Source organism: Globicephala melas, chromosome 13 (genome assembly GCF_963455315.2).
Source record: "Globicephala melas chromosome 13, mGloMel1.2, whole genome shotgun sequence".
NCBI lineage: Eukaryota > Metazoa > Chordata > Mammalia > Artiodactyla > Delphinidae > Globicephala > Globicephala melas.
The window spans coordinates 62,423,515-62,450,617 of record NC_083326.1 but is presented as its reverse complement, the minus strand read 5'-3'; the positions used below and the strand labels follow the sequence as shown (position 1 = coordinate 62,450,617).

Below are 27,103 nucleotides of genomic sequence, written 5' to 3'. Positions count from 1 at the left end.
TTCAGTAAGATTTCTGATTTAAAAGTGAAAGGTAAAACAAAAAAGATTTTAGAAGAAAACACAGAAGAACATCTTCATGATCTTGGTTGGAATACGCAAAGACTTCTTAAACAAAATATGCCAACTATAAAGGAGAACATTGGTAAATTGTATATTAAAATTAAGAGCTTCTTTTCACCAAATATATCCTCACAATATGATACATTCCACAAAGGATTCATATCCAGAATAAACATATTTTAAAAACCAACAAGTCAACACAAAAAAGATAGTCTACCCAATATAAAAATGGGCAAAACTTGAACAGATATTTCACAAAGGACAAAGGCCAATAAGCATATGAAAAGTGCTCAATGTCATTAAGAATCAGTAAAATGAAAACTAAAGCCACAATGAGATACCACTATGTGACACTACTGAGTGTTGGTGAAAAGTGGGACAACTGGAACTTGGAAAACCTGTTGGGTAGAGTCCAATAAAGCTTAGCATGATGTCTGTACTATGACCCTGCAATTCTACTCCTAGGCAGAGAGGAGTACCTGTGCCCCAAAGTTCACGGACTAGAATATTTGAAGCAGTGCTATTAATAGTATTTCCCAAACTGGGAATGAACCAAACATCCATTGGATAAATAACGTGGTTTATTCACGCAATGGAATACTATACAGCCACGAAAAAGAACCATGTACAAATACATGCAACAAAAATCTCACACACTGTAGACCAAATAAGCCAGTACAAAAGAATATATACTGTTTGATTCTTTTCATATAACATCCAAAAACAGACAAAAGTAACCTATGCTCTTAGAAGTTGAGATAGCGGTTACCCTTGGGAGGCAGCTACTGGAAGGGAGCAGGAGGGGCTTCTGTATTGTTTGATATGGGTGCTGACCATATGCATGTTTTCCGTTTGCGAAAAACACCAACTTATATATATATATGTTACTCTTCAATAAAAAGTTAAAACAAAATAATGTGCCTCTGCCTGGATAATCAGCTCAGACTGAAGAGATGATTCCTCTCGGCCATCCTCTCAACTCCTAACTGCCACTCCCAAATGGTGTCAGCCCCTAACAAACTAGACTTGCTCTAGGTCTGGCTGCTAAAGGAATAGGCCTACCAAAATGTGAAATCCTAGTTTAAACCTCTGCCTTCCTGCCTATGAATTATTCACTTTTTACCCTCCTCCCTAGTACACTCAAGGGCCCTCCTGCTCTCTCTGCCCCAAATCCTTACTCAGGAGTAAATGCTCCTCTCAGGGAACATTTAAGTAAGTATCAGTTTTGCACCCAAAGGATGGAGCTCCAATAGTTAATGTTTCCAGTTGCAGGTAGCAGATGAGCAAGGAGTCCTTTAGGCCTAACGCCCTAGAGGCATGTAATGTGCAACTGCAGTGCAGGCCCGACCTGGGGGTTATGGGGTGTTCAAATCTTGGCTTTGCCGTGGGCAACTGTGTGTCCTCTCTGTCTCTCGATTTCCTCATCATTAAAACAGGGATAATGGTGCTTACCTCACACAGTTGTTGTAAGGATCACATATAATACATTTAGAAAAGTGACTGACATAAGGGAGGAACTTAGTAAATGTTAGCTGTCAACATGGCTTTACCCAGGGTACACTGTCCCCAAGAACACATGGCCTAGGGTAAGTCTAGGTAGCAGAGGGCTTTGGAGCTCACCCAAGTCTCGCCAGGCAAACCCAGGAGAGTACTCCTGTGTGCCCTATATTTGTTAGGTAGTGCAGTGAGAAGCAGGCACACATGCTCCAGGGCTAAATGGGAACGGAGGAGGAACTGGGAAGGACATGAGGTGGAGAAGAGCTGGCTGTCCCCCAGCCCCACGTATATCTACTAAATAAGTCTATCATTAAATAAATGCATGCATCAGCCACTGTTATTGACTGCCTTCAATGAAATGCTGTTGTCAGAGGTTGAGAAATGAAGAAACTTCCTATCAGGTGTGTAGCATTTGATGTAACATCGACCAGGGAGGTGGTGATATCATACATCCATGCTTCCTGTTTGACCAAACGGCCATGGGCATTACGGTACAACTGTTACTACAGGGCCGTGGTCCCTGGGTCTGGCCTCTACTTTGAAAACCTGAGGTAGACAACAAAAAGTCACTTCCTATTAATCATGTTCAGTAGCTAGAATATTTACACTGGCAGTACTTCCCCACAGGCAGATTTGCACAAGAAGCCAAATCCTCATTAGGATACTTGAAGACTTACCAAAATAACATAATGCAATAAACTAAGACAGGCTGAATAAATACCCAGAAGAGCTAAAGGGACTGCAGATCTAGACAGCTGACAGCTGACAATGCTTCTGTGGTCTCTCCTCTGCTGATGCACATCACTCCCACCTACAAGCCCATCTCACTTGTACCCCACCACTCTGCTCTGATGCCCTATAAATACTATTAACGTGAATTCAGGCAGCAATCATACTTCCTCAATTTCCAAGTTTGGGGAGGGGTAGGCTAGGAAACCCTATACTGATAATCTACCTTTCAGAGTCATCACAAAGATTAGTTAATTTAAGTCACAGTCTCTAATCAATCCTTCTCTCTCTGAAGGCAAATTTCTCTGGGGAGTCACACTGGAGTGGAGGCTTGGTGGCCCAAGTGCACAGTCACCACCCGCAGGTTACGACAACCCCCTTAGAATGCAGTGGGAAACGGCCAGGTTCTCTCCGTGAACACTGGCTACGTGGGGCCCTTGCTTTATTGGATTCCAGGCCCAAAGAGTTCCATTTGTATGCTCTCAGTTACACCACAACCAGCCAGTTTCCCAGCCCATTCCTCACGATTTCTTTCCACAAATGCTGTAGCTGATTCTCACTTCTACTTTCATCCGCAGAGGACAAACTGAATGGCAGGTCTGAAAATGCCCTTGAGCCACTTCCAAGAGCAGCTTACATCACTGGCTTGACAATGAAAAGCCATCCTACCACTCCTAACAGTTTCCACTAGTCTTGGATAGAAAATCACCAAATATTTAGACTGCAGATGTGTGTGGAATCGTCCCACAAGCTTTTACCCTGGTGATGGCAGTTCTTCGTCAATCACTGCCCAGACACCTAACTGCAGCAGGAGATGTCAGGAAGGAAGAGCAGAGAAGGCAACAAGGCCACCAAAGCTCGAAGGGCAATGGCTGGGATGCCGCACCCTCTGGCGAGGCTCCACACACCCCTCCACACATGCCAGACCGCTCAGACCGAGAGCCCACTCCAGCTCTCTGTGCACCTTTCTATCCACTAAAGGCCTGGGGACCCCACCTTCCTTTCCTCTTGGTTTTGCCATCACAAATTACTCCATCCTTTGGGGATTCTTCTCTCTCCCAAATTACCCATGGAGTAGGAGAGAGCAGAAGAAGGTTAAAAATATGCCTTATGACTTGCTTAGAATAAACTAAGACCATTACATGAGGACAGTGGTAGGAAATAACAGAGAAGTTTTTCATACTCTACCCAAACTATCACAATACTTTCTGGCACCTCCCCCAGAACTGAAATGAACCTGGGCATGTAACACCAAGAGCTCACCACCCCTACCTCCCCAGCACCAGCACCAAACTGTAGCTGGTGAATGGCAGCCACCAGAAAGAACTGCTACTATTTATTTTCCCCAATGACTTATGGTGAACCACCACTAAGGCAAATGACCATCTCTGTCAGAAATGGTAACAGTCTGGAGATGGACAGATTGTGGAAGGAATGGAAGTTAGGTAACCTGTGTTGTCCTGCTAGAAGGTCTGCTACTCTAACACCGTGAACAATCAACACACATAAACAAATTAAGAGACTACAGTTTTTTAACAAGTTCTCTGGATAATTACAGAAAGAAATGTCTTTAAAAACCATGCATGAAATAAGTGATTTTTAAAGGAGCATGTATAAATTGCTCTGCTTTGCTCTTTAAATTTTTCACTACATATAAAAAACTGGCAAGTTTTCTAAACAGTGATAAATTAAGAAAAACAATTCACACTGGTGTCAGTTTCCGAAGAGTCACACAAGAAGCCAGGGCTGATAACTCTTAAGGGTTCTGAAATGGCACATGCAAATTGTGAATGGGGACGAGACGCCAGACCCACTGTGCCAAGTACAACGTGGTGACAGAGGAGCAGGTACTGGTTGTTTCTGGGCCAAAGGGGGTAACGGATCTACAGCATGCAGCACTCGTAACCCAGACCCATCATCAGGGTGAATTCCTACGAAGTCTCTCAGTCAGCTTCCTTTACCACCACGCTGCCGCCTGCTCCCCACCCCGCCACCCCAACTGCAGTTCCATATATAAAGCTGAAGAAAATGTGCAAACAGGTTCACATGGGAGAGGTTCACCAAACGTTGAGAAAAGCACCTACGGCATTTTGGTTCAGTAAAGATATGAATTACATCCTTGATAATTAGAAACATTCATTGCTATTGTAAGAAACTCTTAAGAGAAAGCTCCCCAAATCCAAAACAATTTTATGCTGGAATTTGAAATGTTCTATCTAGTTCTAAAACTGCATCATATTAGCAAATGAAGTAGTTATTATTTATAATGAAATTTAATAACTGGTTAAAATTCTAGGTAATTTTTATGACCATCTAAAATTTAGTTTTAAACTTATAATTTTAGCAATACATATTGAACACTTACATTCAATTGTACAGAACGCAATTCATTTAATCTTGAAAAACACTAACAAAACTAAGGAAATAAGTACACACACCTCCGAATCAGTACACTCTCTCACCAGTTCTACAACTGCAATAAATTTAATACTGTAAATAAACACTGGACAAAGCAGAGCACTGGCGAAAGAACTCAGAGGTTTTAACAAGTCATTTTATAATTTTTATGAGCTAAGAGAGTGGAGGCAAATGGAATTCTTACAACATTACTTAAAAATAGATTTTTAAAGACAAAGGTCCCGACTCACTCTTATATACACACATAAAGTTCATCTGTCACAGACAGCAAATGTTGAATTTATACACTGTAGTTTCCAGCAGCATCCTGCACGTTGAGAATAATTAAATTAAACAAGGATGTCAGATCTATGGAAGATGGACCATTCAAATCTGTACAAGAAAGAACACAGCTGTTCTGGTGCTACTGCATATGTGATGTGCTCACTGCTGCTTCTCAAATGCAAAAACCAAGTAAATACCTGAAAAGAAAACCAATAAAAGTTAGAGCTTGGTTTCTCACATCCTCAGGGCAACAATCTTGGTCTTGTTCATAATTTGGTGAAAATTCTCAAGCAGCTTTTGAAAAGGAAAAGTTCCATTATTTCTAGGAGTTCTTCAATACTTTTGAATCATACTTAGGCAGATATGGGATCATATCTGCTTACTTGAACACAAATATCCACTTACTCCACATCACAGCCCTGGAGAAAACCAATTTAACAGCTCTAAAAATCTCTACTGACCGTTTGAGGAAAAAAAAAAAGTATAAAAGCAAAGAAAATGAAAACTGGAAAACCTTATGATTTAATTCTTTTTACCTGGAATAACTGCACTACTATGAGTGCAGGGGTAATCTAAGTTTGCTACTCAGGAGGGGAAAAAAACCCTAATAAAAATGGTAAGGAACACATATAACGTGCATGTTAAAATTCATCCAGTTATCCAGTGGTTGTGTCGTAGGGCCTGGTAAGGAAAGTGAGCCAAAAGCCACATGACAATCGACAGTCCCAGCCCCAAGAGCACTCTCCCTTAAATAAGGTTTCCGGCTTTGATGTGTTCACTCAAAGACATCTAAATGCATCTATGGTTCCCCATTCTGAACCACACTGAAGTTCAAACTTATTATATCTTCTTTTAAGATACTGATAGATTTTATGATTATGAAAACGACTGAGAAGACAAATCCTCAAAACATCACAAAAATGTTCAGGGTGTTCACTAGAACATTCACCCAGCAAGTCGAGATAAGAAGCCACGTGATGAGGAGGCCTCGCCCCTTGGGTCAACTGTAGAACAAGGGACGGATGAAGGACAGCAGACCACATAAGGGCCTCCCAATCCTCGAGTCCTCGGCCTCTCCAACCCAGCCTGCACAGGAGCACCACGGCAGTCTCCCCTAACATCATTCTGGTCATGCTATTCTTTACTCATTCTCTAGCTCCTGAGTCTTTTAGGAGAAATAAATATGGCTGGCAGCAGAATAGACAGATGGGGAGAAAATAGGCAGGGTGATCATCAACACTGTGGATTCTTCTTGAGGGGAAGGAAGCAGAGCAGCCTAAAGCACTCACTGGCAAGTCCTGAGGCTCAGGACAGGCCGGCATTGCTGAGCTTGCCGTGCACTCCAAGTGCTCTTTCTGCAGCAAACGCTGCCAAACCCACCCCAAACACATCTATACCCACTGCAGATAACCTGGCAGTCCTGACCTGCCTGGATCTAGGGTCATATAAAACCAGCGCTTAATTTCAGATCAGCAATGAATAACTTTCTCTCCTTTCTTACTCAAAAATTCTGGAAGTCTCACTAATTATATAAAACACCTTCTGTGCCAGCATTTCAACTGGGATTTAAACAAAAGAAACTTAAACCACTTCTAAAAGCAGATCAGCAACAATTCTCTTTTCTTCCACATTTAAAGCATCTTCTAGAGGAGCAGCAGGCTCTGGTAATACGAGCTAAATGATTAGACCAGTAGGAGTCTAAAATATAGCTTCTTAGACTGTGGCACCAGCCCACAAAGCCCTCCAGGTTAGAAAAATGTAATTCATCACAGGGCAGATGGACCCTGACACACTGACCCTGGTTGCCCTTTGGCCATTGTTCCTTTCCTATTGCTTTTCTCCTCTCTAACCCACCTCTTCTTCAACTGTCTGGGAGCATCTAATTCTTCACTTGTATATTACTGCTAAAGTCCATGTTTAATATAAAAATACAGTGCTCATCTGCAGCCAGCACCACCATCACGACCTTTGACCTAGGTCGTTCTGTTACACGGCACTTTGGAATTGGTGGGACATCTAAGGTAGTTGGCATATCTCCACTCCAGGGAAACCAAAGAAATGTGTCGGTTTCTGCACATATTTCTACGTTTGTCAGAGATTACGTCTCTAATATCTTCCAATCCCATTTCTACCGAGGTCACCAATATTCTGAAACTGGATCAAAGTGTGCCTTCTTCCCTTTTCCTCTCTCTCCAATTCAGCAAGTTCTAAGAATTTTCCTTTCCGTGGGTGTCCATGAGGCCATGGCTGCGAGTGTGGAGCACCTGGGCTAGCTCTCTGACCTCAGCCAAGCTATTTGCCTGCTTTCCTATCTGTGAAAAGAAGACAGAATTAATAGTAGTCTACTGACAAAGCTGTGAGGATTAAACGAGGCATAACACAGGAAAAGTTTTGAACAGTGACTGGGCCCAAGCTAAACACTCAGTAATACGAACTATTATTATTTTCCAGATTTCACTAGTTTTTATTAAGCTCTCCTTCATCTGTTTTCCCCATTACAGGAACTTCAGCATGTAAAACAGTGTGCCCAAAAGTCACTTATTTATGTCTGTTTCTTCTACTGGATAGTACACTTCTGGAAGGCAGAGAGGTAACATTTATTTTTTTTATCGTCCAAAGCCCTTTCATAGATCTTTATGTAAGTTAATATTCAAAATGTTTATCAAATGGGTTATCTCTGATTACCTTTGATTTTTCCTTCAACATAATCAACAAATATTTAACCAAAGAGTGGGAACTACCTTTTAAGTCATCAGGGCAACCATATAAGGGTATCACCATCCTGGCAGGGAGGCTCTGGGACTTCACAGACTGGCCAGGCCTCTGACCTCTCCTCCAAAGACAGGTGCCTCACTTCAGAATGTCTCTACATCATGGCTGTTCCCAACCACACACCCTCTAAAACATCCTGCTCAGTGCTGCTTCACTAAATGTTCTAGTATTTATTATGACCTCACTGTCAACGCCAGAGAGGCCAGAATCAAATAAAATACACGGAACTGCTCCATAAGCCAAAATTTCCAGCAGAAATGTAAGGTAAAGACGTCAAATACAGATGGCTTCACAGTAACAAGTAGACAATGAAAATGTTTAAGAATGCTCGTCAAAGTTTACGTTAAGGAACATCCTGCATATATTTTCTCTTGGCACTAAATAGCCGTGCAAGATGGGGAATTAGACATTTATAGGAATTTTGTGCATAACACAATCACCCCCTCATACAAATTAATATATGTCAGAAAAATTCTAAAGTTTTCAGATTTTAACAATCACTTTGAAGCAATTTTTGAAAATGTCAGTAAATCTACACTGATGATATACTCACTTGTAGCTTCCCATTCTGATTTACTTAAGGTTCCCTAAAATTTAAAAAAAAGAAAATTTCAGATTGAATATGCAAGTACATATATACTTATTTTTCAATAATGGACAGAGGTCTCCAAAACCCTAACTTCATTATAAATACACATACAATTTACTGTTAATATTATTGTGATCTGAATATAAAATAAATCAATGAGATTAACCTTTAATGCCATCTTCTCACCACTTTTGCGCTCCTGCCAATTCTCTAAACCACTGATTCTCAACCAAAGGGTGAATCTGCATAAAGAGGGTATTCGTGTGTAACTGGAAAAATTATCTAGCTTACATTTTTAACTTGGAAAATGGAAAAAAAAAAAAAAGAGGCCTATCTTGAAACATCAAATAATACTGCAGGAGGGAATAAGATTTTTGTGTTTTTACAAAGGAAATCACAAAATAAAGTATGTATCATACAAAGGAAATAAATTGTATTTAGTGATGTACTTGCTACTTTGCAAAGGCACTGAGTAACAAGATATACAGTGGCAAGTTTAGTGACTAATATAATTTTCAAGAAGTGATAATTAAGTAGCATTCATAATTAAGGAAAATGTGAACTTCCACATAGAAGTCAGAGAAAATGAAGATGTAATTTTTCCCCACCTAAGTTCATAAGCCCCTGAATTTTATCTATGGAACGCCACGAGTCAGTAATGTCCAGGTAAAGATACAATGGTATAGCAAGAAAACTCTCAAGCCAAGCCTATAACTTTTCTCCCATCCTTATTTCCTCCATTCTCAGTTCGTTAAAGTACATTTTATTCTATATTCTACAGTTATAAAAAGTTATCACAACTTAGGGGAAACAGACTACTGTATATCTGATTTGCAACTCAGTGAACTCAAGTATTATAAATCAGTGAAATAATTTCCTAAGTTTCCATTTTTCTATAAAGCATGTTAAAAAATAAAAACTTACCAATGGCAACCTCACTTGACTGTTCTTCATGTACTTTGCTGCATGTTCATAGTCATCCGCCTTCTCAGATGCAAGTTTGGAATTCTCGTTTGCAGGATATGGCTAGGGAAGCAAGTGAAACTCCTAGTTGAGACATTACACTGAAATTTACAATTCAGAATTAAACACACAATCACTGAAATAAAATAATTAAGACAGTAATCTTTAAGTATTACTTCAGGAATACAAACTACATATGCTTTTGAAATATAAAAAAAAAGGAGTGAAGGGAATCCTCTCTGAACAAAGCAGCTGCCATGGTCAACACTGAGCATGATCAGAGTATCTACAATCACAGAGTCTACACAGGGACTGAATAGCATCCTGAATTGCCACCAAGGACCACTGGCTGCAAACACCTTTACCTACCTGACTCCTGGTCAAAGGCTTTTTCTGTTATGACTCTAAGCTGAAGGAAGTTATCAGAAGGGCTAAACATTCATTTGAACATTATGGTGACTTAGCAGCCATGGAAGTATGAACAGCAACTGGAAATAATACAAATGAAATGCTCAGTCAACAGAACCTTGGGAGTTCCAGAAGAGAAGGAAAATATCCAGCCTCCAATACAGGTCGTCTCCATATTTACATAAAATCTGAAGAAGGGCCTCAAAACAATGCTGTTCTAAAAGGTATGCTGGACAAATGTTTATTCAAATTACTTTGAGCACTATTTTTAATCCATTTTAACATCTCTTTATACTACAAAGTGCTTTGTAATGCATGTAAATAAAAACAATGAATTACACACTCATGTAGCAACCATCTGCTCTGTAAAGGTTATATACTCTTTTAATTCCTTTCTTTGCCCTGTTACAACAAACTAGCTAGCAAGGAACCACTTTAGATGTACATCTTCCTGAAGAATTTTTAAGAAACTGATCCAGGAATGTTTACCTTGCTATCTTCTTTTTCCCCTTTATAAGTATCCTACAGTAAAATCAGACATTAGAAATTTAGCTATGTGTTTGCTGTTTAAAAAGTATTTAGTTTTTTGGACTTCCATAGTGGGGAGAGGCCAGGGTGCTGCTGAACATCCTACAGGGCACAGAGCAGCCCCAAATGCCAACAGTCCTGACGTTGAGAACTCTTATGTTAAAGCTCTGTCCTAGGGCTTCCCTGGTGGCGCAGTGGTTGAGAGTCCACCTGCCGATGCAGGGGACACAGGTTCGTGCCCTGGTCCGGGAAGATCCCACGTGCCCGTGAGCCATGGCCGCTGAGCCTGCGCGTCCGGAGCCTGTGCTCCGAAACGGGAGAGGCCGTAACAGTGAGAGGCCCACGTACCGCCAAACAAAAAAAAAAAAAAAAAAAAAAAAGCTCTGTCCTAGGTGCTGAAGAGTCTAGAGTTGGCACCAATAAGCTGTGTAACTTATATAAATACTGAGTGTGTACATGGCCTTGAAAGAAATCTCAGAGACAGCCAAACAAGTTTATTACCACCTGGAATTTTTACACCTTTTCTAAATACTCACCTCCAGGGCCTGCATTCGTTTTAACAGCATTTTATTTTCATTGTTCTTAATCTTTTCCTCATAGAATTCCAGAAATGTTTTTTTGTAGACTAGTTTCATATTGTACTTCTTCGCCATTCTGTCCAAAAAAGATTATTTAATGAAAAGGCTTCCAAAATATTTGTAATTCCACACACAACAGTAACACCTTCTGGGCTTAACTAAAAACCTTTACAAATTCACAAGAGGACCATGGAAAATGAGTGAAGGGCAACACACCACTGACCTGAAGGAAATGTGCAATTAAATCTCACTGGGTCACAGGGAACTCCAGTAACATAACAGGCCAGGAAATGAAATGAAAGGCTGTGAGATGGGGACCACAGGCTGTAAGGAACACTTTTCTACCAACTCCATTTCATTTGACTCGATCCCTCACAGTGGCATTGAAAATAGTGGCCAACTTCCTTCTTAAAATAGTCTCTTTCATCTACTGGATTCCCTGGCAAGACACACTATTAATTTTTATCCTACATCTTGAACTGCTTCTTCACAGTTTGTTTTCCCAACTTCCAAAGGTCATGGTTCTGAAAAGTGTGGCCCAGAACCTTGCTCACTGTCACTCCCTGATGTATACAGCTTGCCAACAGCTATGGTAGCTCAGTCCTGGCCTCTGTCACTGCACTGCTCCCTAGAAATCTCCACCAGGACTGTCACAGGTGTGCTCTAACTCTCCACCTCCAGGGCTGAATCCCACTAGCCTGTTCTTCTGCCAGTCTTTGCTATTTCAGTAAATCTATCTAACGATCCACGTCTCCCCCTCTCTATGCCCAGTGTTCAGCACACCACTATGTCCTCTCCATTTACCTATACAACACACTTCAAACAGGCCCACTTCTGACCCCGTCACTCGCCACCATCCTGCTCCAACACCATCACCACACAGCTGTACCACTTCGCTCGTTTCGCTACTATTCTTACCCTCCCTCAACCAATTTTCCAACTGCAGCCAGATTATGCTTTTAGCAGTGCACAGGTCACGTCCCTCCTTCACACCCTTCACTGGCTCTCCAGCACACTTAGGGCACAATTCAAAAGCCTTTAACATGGCCTCTAAGGCACTCATTTATACAGGAGTGCTGCCTCATCTTGAGCCAGCTGGGCCCTGATTCCTTAAGGCCCAGTCACAATGGTTTTCCTTCAGCTCCTTGAACTAGCCAAGCTCTGTCCATCCCACTTCGGGGTCCCTTACGCCTGGAACACTCTCCCTTCCAGTCTCCAACTGGCCAACTAGACAGCCTTTAGATGTTGACTTAAACATCACTTTTTCCAAGGTGGCTTCCTTAAATCCTCAATGACATTAGGTCTCCCGTTATGCTTTGCATGTGTTATTTTTTCCGAGTGCATTTGCTGAAGTTGATTACTATGTAGCTGTAGACAACAAAAGGGAACCTGAGGATGATTTCAGGTAGCACAAAAGGAGGAGAGGAAGAAAGGGAAAAAGTCTGAAAGGGGACTTGTGAGGTGACAGATGAGGGGACAGAGTGAAGGAAACATTTGCGGGCCACTTGGATTTGCATGTAAGAGGCATACGTAAGGCAGGAGTCCCTGTAATTAGCATTAACCCTCCTTGGAAAGACAACATGAGTAAATATAAAAGCCTCTTCTATTCCAGGTAGTTCATTTTCTATCATAAATATCCAAAATGAGACTTTACAAATGAAACCAAGCTTTAACCCTAAGAAATACCATAATTACAAAGAACTGAGACTCAATTTGACCAATCTGAATAGGTTTGCCATGTAAAAGCTAATTAACGAAATGGCAGAAGGGTATCTCAAAATCCCTATGCATTTTCTGATTGTCTCCCTGAATGAATACCTGTCTTAAATAATTTAAAAAAATTTAAAATATTAAAGTGATACTTTATGACTTTATATGTTTATAATCATTAGGCAATATAAGCAAAAAAAATTGTTAGTGTATGCCTAGCATTTTTTAAAAAAAAACTTTCATTTTATTCTTTATATTTTGGCGTATACTTAAATCACCAACTTTGTCAACCCCAAACACCAAGCTAACATACCAAACATATAAAACAACATACTAAAAATGTTTAATATTTTTCTTTCATAAAGTTGAAGAGCATAACATTTCCCCAAAGTTTGCTAATTATAAGGAAAATGTGATATAAATTTTTTAATTTTATAGTTCATATTTATAAATTGTGCATAGTATTTTCCATGTTTAGTCACATGCTACTTCATTTTCTCATATTATTGTATATAATTTTTATATATTGTAGAACTCCTGAAAATCCTACACCCATAATTTTACAAGCTGCCTGAGACACAATTCAAATAATCAGCAGCCAAATATAAGTAAAAAAAGTAAAGCTCTTCCTCTTCCTCAGTTAATAAAGGCTTTGTTTTAAAAAGAAGGAAATGCAGTTTGGTCAGCTGTGACATGGCCTGCATTTAACTGGACTCTTCCACGTTCCCTATCAGGGAGATCCCCAAGACCAAGAAAAGGCCTTGGGGCCTTACCTGAAACCCCAGCTTTCCCTGTGCCTGTGGTTTGCCAGGACTCCTAGGAATTCAGGTGCATGAGTGAATACATTCCTGAATCAGGAATTCCTGATTACTCATTCCTGAATAATCAATTTATTCTTGCCATTGCCCGTGAGACAGAGGCCATTTCATAAGCTATAGCGAAATATAAAACAACTTTTAATACCTATCCCTGTCAAAAGGAGGATCTCTACTTTGGGAAGACTCATTTTATGTTACCAAAGTACCAGCAGTTACCTAAAAACAAGTCTTTTGCTATTTATAGTGTCAGTTATTTTCTTCCACAACTTGCAGGCAACAGGCTCCCTTTCTTGCCTACAGGATGAAATAATTCCAGGAATAAAAGAAACTAAATGAGTAAGGCTGCAAGAGACCTATGCCACCAACCCTGGATTTGAAGTTATTATTATTTTTTTTAAATAAGGCTATACTTCTTCTTAGGATTCCACTTAAAATAAGAAACAAACATAAATACTGATTTTTTTTTCCTTTTCTTTCTCTCTTACGCAAAAAGAGAATAGTTAACAGATTAATGACATTCTTACTCATTTAGCAATGGAAAATAGACCAAGAATTCAGGGACATCCACAACACCTTCCAAGTTGAAGTCATATTTGCAGCCAAATAAAGGATAAGCTCCTTTCTTCTGAAATTTCACAGTATATATTTCATTTCCGAATGATTCTGTTTCTGAAGCTTCAAGGCGTCTTCTATAAAAGTTATCCCCAAACCAAAACAAAAAGATTAAATTTGTTATTAGGTCAAATTTATTTTGATCAGATTAAATATGGGAGGGGGACACACACATGATGCAATTTTATAAAGATTAGCTTTTAATTGGATTTGAGCTACTTTTAAGAAGCGATACACTAAAAGATCATTAACAATCTCACTAATAAAATTATGCTGGAAGTAGGTTTCACTATCATGACAGCTGGTTAAGTCCCAATGCCTCACATCTGATCTGGAGTTTGTCTAGCAATACCACCTCTGGCTTTTTGGCTGGAAGTAACATCAATCTCCAACTTACACAGAAAGATGTTTTAAAGGTTCATCTGCAAATCTAACTTTTTAACTTAAAATTTGAGTATCTACTCAAATACATTATCAAAGTGCTCAGCCCTTATAAGATCAACACGGCATGTTCTGTAAACTTTATTCCTAATAAACACTTGCTACTCTAAAATAAGCTTAATTTTGAGTATTTTATAAACCACAACATATAAAAGTACTTACATCAATTCAAAGCTATTGGGAGTGGTACCAATAAAATAGCCTCCAGGGCTCAGTCTCTCACATGCATTTCTGAGCATGATGTCAGCCTGCTCATAGGACTCGAATGAGTAATGGCAGACAAACTGACAACTGCAGATGTCAAAGCACATTTCTGGGTCATGAAACTTATCAATCAAAAGTTCCTGAAACAAATTAAAATGGGTCAAGACTTTGAAGTTGGCTGCGACATAAAAATTTAGTGAATTAATTTCTAGAATTAGGATCCTTAAAAGTAGACATGACCTCCCACCAACCTACTCTTTCTCATTACATATCATAAAGATCATAATAAAAACGTTCTTTCTTTCTGATTCAACAGAATTTGATTCCCATTTTCACAGTAATTTTAAAAACTAGGGATTCTGAAATAATGCTAAAAAATATATCAAACATGACATTTAAAGGAGTTGAACCTTTAACTGGCTTTACTTGAAAACTAAATAAAATGATGTTGAACAGTAACTTGGGTTTAAAAAAAAACACAAAGCTGGTCTTTGGGACATTTTTTACTTTTTAGGCTGCGCCATGCAGCTTGCGGGATCTTTAGTTCCCCAACCAGGGACTGAATCCAGGCTACGGCAGTGAAAGTACTGAGTCCTAACCACTGGACCACCAGGGAACTCCCTGGGACATCTTTTTAAAACGCAAAAGTGTTTTTAAAGGTTTCCAACTTTCTAGCACTTTTCCTTCCACTTTCACAACTGCAAACAAAATGTGTAGGGTTACAGGTATCTATAATAGTTCAATGAGCTAAGGAGTCAGAAAAGAAATGTTCAAGGGGGGGACTTCCAGCATTTCGAGTGCCTCTATAGTCTTGAACTTCAGCTGTTAAAGAGATTTGGAAACAGGTGTCACCAGACTGTGATATGTTGGGAAACCACCCAAACAAATTACAAGGTAAACAAAATGAAGTACAGATCTATTTCAAAATACTAGAAAATAAATCGTGTCCAAACAGAGAAGCAACAAATGATTTCCAAAGTAAAAGTATTAAAAGCTAAAAATTCCCAGAAGTATTCACTGGGTCATTTAAGGAAATTTATCATTAATGGAATTTCTAGTTGAAACTCAAAATCCATGTCCTAAAGATTTTTAATGTTTCAAAGCAAATTTTTTAAAAATGAGCTGATTTTTAAAGCAAACCATTTACTCATACTAAAATATAAAAACAAATAAAAAAAATACATACCTTTGAACAATCAGCAGTTATAAATTCTGCACTGAAAATATATTCATTATCACGACAACGATTTTTCATGTCCTCGTACCGTTGCTGACACTGTTTGACAGAAACATCAGCAATATCTGGAAGGCGGACGGGTATTAGTAATGTCAACAAAGGCCCACAGAGTTAAAACGGAAATGCAAAAATGGCACAAATCTAGACTTCATCTCAACTTTTAAACTTTGGCAGCGAATCTAGCCTTAGAAAAGCAAAAAACGTTCTATTTCCTTCAAAACAAAAGAGAAGAAAGTCTTTTGTTCCAATGGAAATGCCCTCTTATTTTTCAAAAGGAATTAACCACTTTCTCAATAGGTAGTGACAACAGAAAAGTTCTACCATGATTTTTAAATGCTTATTCAAAGTTAAAAGCAGAAAGTTTAAATTCCAATTTGGATTATAAAACCTAACACTATACGCCCAGCTCTTTATAGTTTCTTAATAAAATGTTATTTGCCTTTTCCCAGTGTTGACATTTGCACTGCAGGTACAAAAGCAACGGTGGGTACTTTGTCATGAATACAAGGTAGGGGCACCAAAGGTACTGGTAATACTTGATATATTCTTCACTGCTATAAGCCAGCACAGAAAGAAAAAAGGGGGAAAAAAATCCAATTTCATTTAAGAATGTCCTTGATAAGCAGTAAAAATTAATTTTATGAAATCTTCAAAACATTTCTGCTACATAACAAAGTCTGCCTGAACAGGACTGGTGTGACTGCACTGTAAGCTGTACTGCCCACTTTTTTCACACAAAATTGTTTCACTTAAAGAACCACTGACAGACAAACTGGTTATTCAGACTTCGGAATTTGGCAGACCTTTTCTTCATAGTGAAAAAAATGAGCCTGTCATTTCATGAAAACTACAGACTGTATTTGTTACCAATGATAAATTTGAGCTTTCAAGTGAAAGTTCCAACTCTGATCAACTTTTATCTACCACCACCGGCTGGGCATCTTCCCAATACTTGAGACTTTTCTGACCGATGGTAATATTAAACAAATGTGATTTCCTGATGTCAACATTTAGAAGATTTGCATAACTTTAGTGAACACTGTTTTCCAAATATTACAAAATCTTGCAGGGCGAAGTGCAAGATAGACCAATGGATTTAAATATAACAGAACACAAAAAGTTCACCAATATGGTTTCAGATTCCACACTGTAACTAACCTTTAAAGGAACTACCACTTGCCGAATTTTGATGTAGTATCAAAGATGAATATCCTCAATTATCTGAAAAGGCTATTAAAATACTCCATTTCACAACTACTCATCAAATAAAATAACACATCAAAACATATTGATGCAGAAACAGGTGTGAGAATCCAGTTGTTTTCTATTATTCCAGACTCTAAAGGAATTTGCAAAAGTACTTTTAAAATGCCAGTCTTCTCACTACATTTTATCTGTAATAAATATTTTTTAAATTCTTGGTTTTAATTTCTATAATCAGCAGATATAACCACATATGCAAAAGTTTTCTGGGGTCCTCAATCATTTTTAAGAATGTACTGTGGTCATAAAACCAAAAACTCTGACAAGTGTCGATTTAGGCAATACTACTCCACAGGTGGTGCTGGGCACTTCCCACAGCAAGGAACATGACATCATCTTGTCCCTCTTCAGGGTTAAGACTGACCAGCAGATTCAGGCACTTGATTCATCCAGTTAAGTTCCTATCAACTTTTCACCTAATAGCTTAGATCTATTATTTTACCAAGAGTGGAAAAATTTATTCATCATGATTTTTCAATAGAGGTATTTTTCTTTTCAACCATTTGGTTACGTTGAAATATGGTTTATACAGGGTTAGAGAAGATAAATACTCGCCATTTCCTCCCTTAGTTTATGAATTTCAGAATGAGTAAGTTTCCTTGCTCCCTCCAAGTGTGAACGAGATTTTTCCCCTTTATTTCATGTTTCAATCCACTGTAATCACTGTCTTTTTAAAATAATTAATTAATTAATTAGTTAATTAATCTTGGCTGCGTTGGATCTTTGTTGCTGTGCGCGGGCTTTCTCTAGTTGCGGCGAGTGGGGGCTACTCTTTGTTGCAGTACACAGGATTGTCATTGAGGTGGCTTCTCTTGTTGTGGAGCACGGGCTCTAGGCACACGGGCTTAGTAGTTGTGGCGCACGGGCTTAGTTTTAGTTGGTCCGCAGCATGTGGGATCTTCCCAGACCAGGGCTCGAACCCGTGTCCCCTGCATTGGCAGGCGGATTCTTAACCACTGTGCCACCAGGGAAGTTCCTTGTAATCACTCTCTTTTTTAATGAAGAAACTATCCTATCTTTGACCAGTGAAAGCCTTTCCAAGTTTATGCTTCAAACATGGAGTCCAACATGACTCCAATCATCCTTGTTTTTAACACCATCAGTAAAGTCTCATTACTCATTTTAGAAAACACCCATCTCATGCCTAGCCCCCAGACATCTTCTGGTAAGGTATTTTGGTATTATGTCCATAATGAGGTCTTTCTTATTTACATTTACCTGACAGACCACAAATTATTCTTTCCCATGCCATTATCTGTCTTACCAGTACAAACGAGCTTGTCAATTCTTCCCTTTTTCCACTTGAGCAAATCTCCACCTTTACCACATCCCAGGTCCAAAACAGTGATATCACGTTTTTTTTTCAGTCGCACCTTTTCTAAAAATTCTCCTAAAAGAGAAAATTAAGTCATAATAAATGATTTCTTCTCCATTTTTACTAAAGCATAAACTGTTACTCCTAATAACCTACTAACTTCTGCCTGACACGTACAGTAAGTCCCCTACATTCAAACTAGAGAACTTTCAAAGATGTGAATGTGTGTTCGTTATGTCCAATTACGTAAGTTAGTTCATGTTTCTGGCGTACATTGTCACATGCATGCTCTACAAGTGATTGTGCTTTTGTGTATTTTACGGTAAAGTACTGTACAGAGTACAGTAGTACAGTATTATTTCAAGCCCCGAAGGTCCAGAAGCTATTGCAAAAGCAGTGGTGATGTAGCTGGTACTGCTAAGAAGGGCGGGTTGTTGTAATGTACTACTGTACTTTTCAAGGAACTGTACTATAAGTTTAAAAATATTTTATGTTTGTTTTTTATGTATTATATGTGTGAGAAGTTATGATAACCTATTACAGTATAGTACTATAAAGCAATTGTGTTAGTTGGGTACCCAGGCTAACTTTGTCGGCCTTACAAACAAATTGGACTTATGTACATGCTCTCAGAACAAAACTCGTTCTTGTGTAGGGGACTTAGTGTAATATAAACACATTCATTTATGTAATTAATTCATAACTTCTAGAAAATATTTCAAAATTTGACTAAGAGTTAATTAACTTGATCCTTCAGCATTAAAGATGAAAGAGTATGTGTCTGGTATTTTAGAAGCTAAGACAGGTTTTTGAAGGTTATTTTCAGAATTTGATTCAACATTAAATGGCAAACATTTTATTTTTTCTCTCTCATTTTATTAAAAAGAAGTTTAATAGTACAAAGAAGCCACATGACCTTGGTGGGTCAATAGCAAACATTTTAAATTCTAATTAATACAAGAATACCCAACACTTGCTCATGATAAGAAAAAAATTATTCATAATTTTTTGTAGTTCTCTTTCCAAAGCTAAGTGTTTAGCTTACTATACATGTAACAATTATGGGATCACAAGAGACCTTGGTTTTGATAAAAGATGTCAAGCTTACCTCTAAACTAGTCAAAAAACTATACATACCTCTTAATTTTACTATCATCAGAATTCTTAAAACTCTGAAATAAAAATGGAGTCTTTTATCCCAATCTACCAAATCACATTAAGATCCAACGAATAACATTAGCATGTCCCTTACATCAATAGCCAAATGGTTCAAACATAAGTTAAACGCATATTAATATTCTTAGACAATGAAATATTCAGCAATTCTAAAATTGGATAAAATACTGAATCCTAGATCTACTCTTCCTGTCTATCATTCTGAGTTTAATGTTTTCTATTTCTTATGTGTACTATTTTGACTGCTAGAATATTCTGTATAAGTACTTCTGCCTTTCTCTGTCACAGAAGTACAAGTGTTCCATATTCAACTTTCTGCTATGAATCTTAAAAAAAAAACAGCATAAAATATAATACGGAAAGAGTGAAAATAAGAATTATAAAATCTCTTTATTTCCACATAAGATTAATGAGAGGGGAAATCTTCATGAAACATTATTCAAAGATATCTTTATCACATTCAAGCATCATACTCAACTATCACTAGCTATAAGTAGCAACAAGGAAGCGAAAATGAATGACAAAGAATGGGTGTTGAGAAGAAAAAGAAAAAAGGCAGCAAGGGAATTTGGCACAGGCCACACTGATTACAGCGGGACCAGAAAGACAGGTGCAGATAGCAAAGCACCCATTGAGAGAGTTGCTGGAACAGCTGAAGAAGAAATAATACCATAAATATGCAGAGAGATAAATTTTTGCCAAGTCTGACATACGTGTTTTTAAAAACTACCCATTTCCCTGTTTATAAAAATAATACAACTAACAATGTGAAAAATAGTGAACTTAAAAATATTTACTCAATGAATAAATACATAAATAAACAACACATTAGGAAAAATACTCAATGATAACTTATCTGCATTACTGAGGATGATGAGGAAAGGAAGAGAAAAACTGAAAAGAAATTAGGAACAGCACCCAAAGATTACGAGTATAGAGCAAAAATGCCATAATAAGTAACCTAAAAAAAAATAAATAAATAAAAAGAAGTTCGTTTATTCATTTACCCTGGCTGACAAGTAGCAGAGTCAAATAAGTCTTATTTTTATAATAAAACAAAGAAAAATATTAAAATGTGTTCGAAATAATGAGTCTAGTTCCCACTCCTGACACTTCTCAGAACGGATAATTTATCTTTTAAAATTACTAAATTATTGTTAAAACTAGTAGAAAGTAGCCATAATTAGCACTTTATTCTTTTCAGTGTAAATATGAAAGCATTCTCACTTTTTCTGAGGTTGGCTTTTTAGAAAACAAAAACAGAAACCAAAATTTAAAAAAAACCTTTTTGTGAAAAACTCCAAAATCTACTGGCTTTTAAAAATTCTCTAATCTCAGGTAAGTGACTATTTAATATACTTGATACACAAAGCAATAAATATATTCTGAATCATATTTCCTCCACTGACTTCCATTTTAATATCAAAGGTGAGTTTCCATACATAAAATGCTGTCTAAAAAGCTGAATGTCTTCATCAATCCTCAAAGTAAACTTTATTTCTCCCCAGAAGAAAAAACAAGTTCAATGGACAATCAATACACATGATGACCTTTACCAACTCATTAAAGGCCTAGAGATAAAAGATCATGGCACTGTCCATTTTCTTGACCTAATGGAACCCAAATGTTTAATTCAACAATATATCATTGCTCCAAAACTATTAGAGTAAAATAGATTATTTAATAGCACTAGGTTAGCTTGATTCTAAATGTAAAAGCACGCTGCCTTCTGAAAGCCTGATTAACTCATCAACTTAAAATTAATTAAACACTCATTGCTATCTTATGTAGTCAATCATAAGTAAATATGAAAAAAATTTACCTAAAAGGCTTAGTTTCAGTTTTGGCTCCAGTCTTATAAAGCCAAGCTTTGATGATTAAATGAATGGTAACTAAAGACCTAGTAGCTTTGTGTATGATTAACCATTTGGGGAGTAAAAATGAGACATAAGCTGAAATTAAAAATTCAAAACTATAAATCAAAAAACAAACATACCAATGAGGACACTTTTCATCCAATTATTAAAGTTTCTTAGGTAAAAAATTCTACTTTGGCTACGCTTCTCCAAACCAACTTCCTGGAGTTCATTGTAGTGAGCGGCCACTGCTGAGCTGTGTCCTTCTTCCAAGTTCTGAAAATAAAAGAATTGAATAAAATTAAGAAGCTGAACATGAAAAAAATTAGTCTAAAAGAGCATCTGACCTATATACGGATAAAATACTACTGAAAATGGTAAACTTCATTAAGCAATGGCATAACCACAGAAATCCTAATTATAATCACAAGGAAGATTTTCCCCTGTTCCCTATTTTTAAAAACATCTCCTAATTTAAAAAATTTTCATCTTGATTTTCATCTATAGAATTTTGGTGTTAATGTATTAATAAAACCAGTACTCTTCCAGAGTTCTGATTTATTCAATTCAGTAAATGTCAGTCAGTGGATGAAGTTCCTACAAGAATATAAAATAGAAATAATACATTTATTATATTACTATAAAATTGTTGTGGGCATTAAGTGAGATAATATACACAAAGAGATGGGAACTCAACAGGCTATGTTCAGTGTCAGTGATTTCTATTATTTGCTATTAACCTAATTCAAGTTTCAATTTGTGCTCTCTATCTAAGACCCTAAGCATTCTGCAAAAATGCCAGGAAGGTAAAGGGCTTCAGATCCCCCCACTCCCCTGCTCAACCAAAGTGTTTCATCTGACATGTAAAATAGGTAAAAGGTTTACGATTTTCACTTGAAAAAAGGGTTCCACTGCTAGTAAAAGTTTAAAAACTACATTTATGATACAAGCTCCTCTCTGTTACAAAGATTTGCATTCCACCAATGACAAACATGTGGCTTATCTGCTACTTTCTTCCTGAGGAGTGATGGCAGAATTTTACTCATTCATTGAGTAATCCAGATTCCAACTCAGATCCCGCCACAATATAGTATTTCCAGATGAAAATGACTTGCTATCCCTTGCTTTATAATATTCTTGCTAAATACCAGGCTTAGCTAAAATTGTATGTAACTACCCTAATAAGAAGTGGAAACACCATAGTTTAAGGAATTACATTAAGAAAAAAATGTAAAGCTGGGTATCATCTTGATATTTATCATTGCAAGTGATAATCTCAAATACTTCAGACACAAAAGAGATGAACACCTAATTACGAAGGAAAAAAAAGGATGAACACCTAATTAAAAGAAAAAATAAGAGATGAACACCTAATTAAAAAGGGAAAAAAATGAACACCTAGTTGAAAGGGAAACAAAATTTAAAAATTAATTAGGAACACCTAATTAAATCATCTGGACCTTACACTGTTGTGTTTTTGAAAGTACTAAGAAAAAGCAAACTATAAAAACTACCTTTCAAGTTTCTAGTTAAATAAGATTTCCGAAATAAGATAAAAATTATCTCATTAGTAGAAGTTGTACCTACATAGAAAATAACTAAATTACAAGAGTTAAAACCCTACTCTATCTTAAGATGATGTCTATTAAAAATAGAACATTCCTACAGATGGTCAAAAAGCACATGAAAAGATGCTCAACATCACTAATTATTAGAGAAATGCAAATCAAAATTACAGTGAGGTATCACCTTACACGGGTTGGAATGGCCATCATCAAGAAGTCTACAAACAATAAATGCTGGAAAAGGTGTGGAGAAAAGGGAATCCTCATACACTGTTGGTGGGAATGTAAACTGGTACAAACTGTACAACCACTATGGAGGTTCCTTAAAAAACTAAAGATAGAACTACCATATGATCCAGCAATCCCACTGCTGGGCATGTATCCAAAGAAAACCAGAATTCGAAAAGATACATGCACCCTAATGTTCACTGCAGCACTATTTACAATAGCCAAGACATGGAAGCAACCTAAATGTCCATGACAGAGGAATGGATAAAGAAGATGTGGTACACATATACGGTGGAAAATTACTCAGCCATAAAAAAAATGAAATAACGCCACTTGCAGCAACATAGATGGACCTAGAGATTATCATACTAAGTGAAGTCAGTCAGAGAAAGACAAATATCATGATATCACTTATATGTGGAATCTAAAAAATGATACAAATGAACTTATTTACAACACAGAAACAGACTCACAAACTTGGAAAACAAATTTATGGTTACTGAAGGGGTAAGGTGGGAGGGAGGGATAAATTAGGAGTTTGGGATTAACATATACACACTACTATATATAAAATAGACAATCAACAAGGACCTACTGTACAGCACAGGGAACTCTACTCAATATTCTGTAATAACCTATATGGGAAGAGAATCTGAAAAAGAATGGATATATGTATATGTATAACTGAATCATTTTGCTGTATACCTGAAACTAACACAACATTGTAAATCAACTATACTCCAATATAAAATAAAAATTAAATTAAAAAAAGAACATTCTTAAGTTATTAAAATTATGTAAAAAAAAGGTATTATTTCACAACTGCTCCAGATTTCAATCTGACATATTCCATTATGAATAAAAGAAAATACACTCAAAATACCTTTTGCTTTTCAGGAACATCTTCAAGTTCTATTTTTCTCCTTTTCTGAGTGCCATCTCCAGTAGGTTCATCTTCTGGAAAACCATCAGTTTCCATTCTTCTTTTCCTTGAAATGCCTTCATCACCACCAGAACCTTTTTCCTCTGGGGCAATTTCAGCATCAAGTTTTCTTTTCTTGGATGGAGTGTCTTCCCCACAACTAGAACTTTCCTTTACAAGATCATCTTCAAACTCCATTTTTCTCTTTTTTGGAGTGTCTACTTGCCCACAATTAGGAGCCTTTTCAGAAAGCCCAGTCCCAGGAGAGGTTGCGTTTTCATTAACAATGCATGAAGACTCTGTTTCTGAATCTATTGATGTTTTTGCCTCTTCACGAGAGATCTTTTCACATTCCTCTGCTTTTGCAGAATTTTCCATTTTTGATTACTTAAATAGATGGTAAAACTTCATGAACTAACACTGGAATGGCAAAAATTTCATATTACTTGTAAACGTAATGCTAAGACTTTAAAAACAATTTAAACCAGAAACTAGTCATTTAATTTCAGCGATCAACTAAGAGTTTAAAAAACCTCATTAAAGAATATTGAAAACAATATTGATATATATTGCATATGAATTTCTGAAAATGCTAATGTGGAAGTACTAATTATAATCCCGGAACACTTCTACAATCTTGTCCATAAAAGTTACCATTGGCATTAAAACTGACGAAGTCGTGGTAAATGAAGTCAGTTCCATTTCTATCCTGATCCTTACCCTACAGCCTTGGTTCCCCAAATGTGCGATGGACACTATAACAAACTGATATGGGCACGGGAGAATATTTCAAAATTTAAGGCAAAGGTAGTGACATCTGACATCTGGAAAATATCACAGATACAGCTTCAAATAGAGCATAGTTTTAACTGAGTAGATTGCACTACATTTCTTATGTATACTACTATATATAAAATAGACAATCAACAAGGACCTACTGTACAGCACAGGGAACTCTACTCAATATTCTGTAATAACCTATATGGGAAAAGAATCTGAAAAAGAATGGATATATGTATATGTATAACTGAATCATTTTGCTGTATACCTGAAACTAACACAACATTGTAAATCAACTATACTCCAATATAAAATAAAAATTAAATTAAAAAAAAGAACATTCTTAAGTTATTAAAATTATGTGACACCAGAACCTTGTGAAGCTGAGACTGGTGGTACCACAGAAAATCAGTGTAAAACAGGAAACGAAGTTGATGTCAAATCCTATCTCAAGGCTTGAGAAGATATCCAGTACTCAACAGATGTACATATTCCACTAGTATGCATTCGTGGTTTGCTAAGAATTAAACACAATTTTTTTTCAATCCATGCATTATTTTTAAATACAAAGTTGTTAGGACACGCTTATTAAATTGTTTGGACTAAACTATTTAGTAAGGGAAACTGCTAGGTATTTCTTTTGGCCTAGGGACACTGAAAGCCAAGAACAGGAGAAGTCTGGGAACCTACAGTTGACTTCTAAAATCCTTACTTCGTAATGGGTGTCAGAATTAGGTAGAAAGTGAAGAAAGTAGAAATGGGTGGACAAGAAGTTTCAAGACCCAGCCTGCAACTTAATGACCATTAGTCTCTTTCAAATGTTCTTAAGCCTATGTGTGAAATGGGAGGGGGAGAAAAATAAGTGAGCTATTTATTGGACAGGAATTTATTAAGTCATTCAACAAGTTGAGTGAACGCCTACTACAGAGAAGCTCAATAAGACACTATGTGAATTAGTCTTCAAGAAGTTTACAGCTGATATACTATTAAAATGTTAGGCTGTATTATTCAATCCAAATGTAAAAGAAAAAGCAAAAGTCCAAAAATCAGTGAGATTCAGCAAATTCAGAACCTGAAAATTATGAAGCAGGGGGTGTTCCCTGTAAAGAAACAGAATAAGAAATAAAGTCGCTTAATGGAATGGGTAAAAACAAGTCACTCTAAACCGGGAAGGGTTTCAAGGGATATTAACTTTCACTACCCAAGGTTTGAGGTAACAAAATACCAAAACGTGCCAAAACAGGAGGAAATGACTCACAGAGAAAAAAATTACCCAGAAATGTAATTTTATGAATACTACTTAAAATGATTATCTAGTAAAACTATCCACCAAATTATCAAGTCCCTATCCTCTCCTCCCATTTATTTCTTAATAAGGAAATAGAAACTGGTTTTAATTTCAAATAAACCAATGTAACTTATCCTTAGCTATAAATAATTTTAGCTGTAAATGTAATATCTAAATTCACTGTTGGGAATAAAAGTTAATTTTATTTATATTTATCTGTGATATTTCCACAGATGAGATGGTCTAAAGACAATTCGGTCAGAATAAACGACACGGATTTCCAAACGAACCCAGAGATGGATAAGCCTGAGGCCGAGCGTCTAAGGTGAACAAAGAGTAAGGTCCAGACCCAAGAGGGCTGTCCTTCGGAACCCTCGAGGAAGAACTCAGGTACAGAGTCGACAGATACACAGATGCGCATGAACGACCACACCTGCATCTCGGTGACCTGCGCGGCAGTCACACCCGAGGTTTCACGGGAACCGCCGGCCTGGGGACTCGAGCTCAAGCAGGTGAGCTCCACGCCCAACCCGCCGGCGGGCCGGGTCTCCTCGAGCCCGAGGACTCACTGAGCTGCCCCGGCGCCGCCCGGCTCAGGTTCCAGTCTACTACGCAGGCCAGGCGGCCGGCCGCTCCGGCTCCGGCAGCCCGGCGGGCCTGAAGCCGCTCTAGGGCCTCCCGAACCCGGGCCGGCTCTGCGCGGAGGGGCGTCAGCGCCCACGGACCCGGCACTGCCAGCGGTCTGAGGGCCTCTTCCACCGGGTCGGGCGCGGCTACACACAAAGAGTACGAAACCCAGCGTTGCAACCAAACACTCACCGTCCAGCCATCCGCGACTCTGTTTGCGGAAGCGGCTCCGCGCCACGCGCACGCTGTGACGCC

The 27,103-nt window shown here is 37.7% G+C and overlaps 1 protein-coding gene across 2 annotated transcripts; it reads right to left on the bottom strand.

Moving 5' to 3' along the window:
- Positions 1–279: 279 nt before the first annotated feature.
- On the bottom strand, positions 280–27,101 carry RNMT (RNA guanine-7 methyltransferase). Of its 2 annotated transcripts, none has more exons than XM_030836488.3 (11): positions 27,041–27,101; positions 24,115–24,573; positions 21,579–21,714; positions 18,356–18,481; positions 15,778–15,893; positions 14,550–14,731; positions 13,859–14,023; positions 10,765–10,882; positions 9,254–9,355; positions 8,294–8,327; positions 280–5,165 (listed from the first exon to the last, which is right to left on the bottom strand). In XM_030836488.3, exons 2-11 carry the CDS (start codon positions 24,529–24,531, stop codon positions 5,128–5,130), a joined length of 1,434 nt encoding a protein of 477 aa, XP_030692348.1. In that variant the 5' UTR covers positions 24,532–24,573; positions 27,041–27,101; the 3' UTR covers positions 280–5,127. The 2 variants fall into 2 exon arrangements, with proteins under 2 accessions (XP_030692348.1, XP_060166371.1); XM_060310388.2 differs by lacking the exon at positions 27,041–27,101 and adding an exon at positions 26,512–26,530.
- Positions 27,102–27,103: the final 2 nt, after the last annotated feature.